Genomic DNA, 1,252 nt, shown 5'->3' with positions numbered 1-1,252 from the left:
GCGACCAGTAACACCCAGCCCCACAGTGAGAGTCCAGCAGGGATGCTGAGCATCACTGGCAAGGGGGGTGGTGGCATTCTTGCCATACTTCTCATGCTCCCAGCACAGGAATGTGGGTCTTTTGCTGGAAACACAGTTTTCCAGTGAGCACACTCGCCTCCAGTGGTTTGCCAGGAGCTCTCTGCCTTGCAGCTATGGGCTTTTGAGCTTCACCACGTCTCACCAGGCTGGAGAAGTGCTCGAATTTGAACTTTGAACAAGCACAAATTGCCAACACGGGAACAGGTATCTCCATCTGTGGAGACGCCCAGATCTCCACCTCTGACAGCCCTGAGCATCTTCACCTGTCCCCCCCCGGCATCCTCTGAGGCCACAAAAGCAAACGCTGGGAGGCAGGGAGGACTCAGGGGGCCGGGGTCGGTGGCGGGGGGGGGGCCGGGGGGGGGGGTGGGGGGCCGGGGGGGTGGCCACGCTGCCAGGCATGGCCCCCGTTTGCAGATGGCGCTTGCCAAGCAGCAGGGCGTCGGGCAGGGCCATGCCCGGGGGATGCCGGTGGCCCTGGCGGGGGTCCCAGCCCTGGCGATGCCAGAGGGCCATCCCGCCGGGGGGGAGCCCCCAGCCTGGCAGCTTTTGGCTGCCTCCTGCCACTGGGCAAGTCCCCGGCACGGCCAAGCCCCCCGCACCCCGCTAACCGCCCCGGGAGCAGTGCCCGCTCCACCGGGACACGTGCCAAAGTGGGGCAGGGAGCGGGACTGGGGTGGCCGCGGGCGAGACAGGGGTGGGCGACCCCATGGGGGGCTGGTATCCGGGACGGGGGGCGATGTGCTGCACCGGCCCCCCCACCAGCCGCTGGCCGTGCCGGGGGGAGGCCCGGGAGGAGGCCTGTGGGGAGGCAGGGGCCTGTTGTGCTCCAGCTGTGCCGTGTTTCCCTGGCTACACCGCACAGCTGGCCGGCTGTTTGCACCGCCCGCAGTTGATTTTGGCAGCCCCCGCGCTTCCCCCTCCTCCCCCCCCGCCTCCCTGGGCGCCCACCGTGCGCCCACCGCCCCTCTCCGACCCCCTTGGCGGGGGTGGCAAGGCCGGGACGTGGGTGGCCACAGGCTGCCCCCAGGCCCCCCCCGTGCCTCAGTTTCCCCATCCGGATGATGTCCTCCCCCAGGCTTTTCCATGGTGTCTGCTTGCTGCCCCCCGCCGCCCCCCTCACCAGCCCGGGCACATGTGGGTGAAGAGCGGGACCGGGTGCTGCTCCCTC

The 1,252-nt window shown here is 69.2% G+C and overlaps 1 protein-coding gene across 1 annotated transcript in view; it reads left to right on the top strand.

Annotated features, from left to right (window-relative positions):
• Positions 1-498: 498 nt before the first annotated feature.
• Positions 499-1,252, top strand: part of CHRD (chordin) — a 9,215-nt gene continuing 8,461 nt past the window's right edge. Inside the window, exon 1 of the mRNA XM_014939839.1 lies at positions 499-651. Coding sequence (XP_014795325.1) covers positions 499-651 — 153 coding nt within the window. The remainder of the gene's footprint in view (positions 652-1,252) is intronic.

Source organism: Calidris pugnax, unplaced genomic scaffold (genome assembly GCF_001431845.1).
Source record: "Calidris pugnax isolate Ruff unplaced genomic scaffold, ASM143184v1 scaffold94, whole genome shotgun sequence".
NCBI lineage: Eukaryota > Metazoa > Chordata > Aves > Charadriiformes > Scolopacidae > Calidris > Calidris pugnax.
This window is presented reverse-complemented; position numbering and strand designations above follow the sequence as displayed.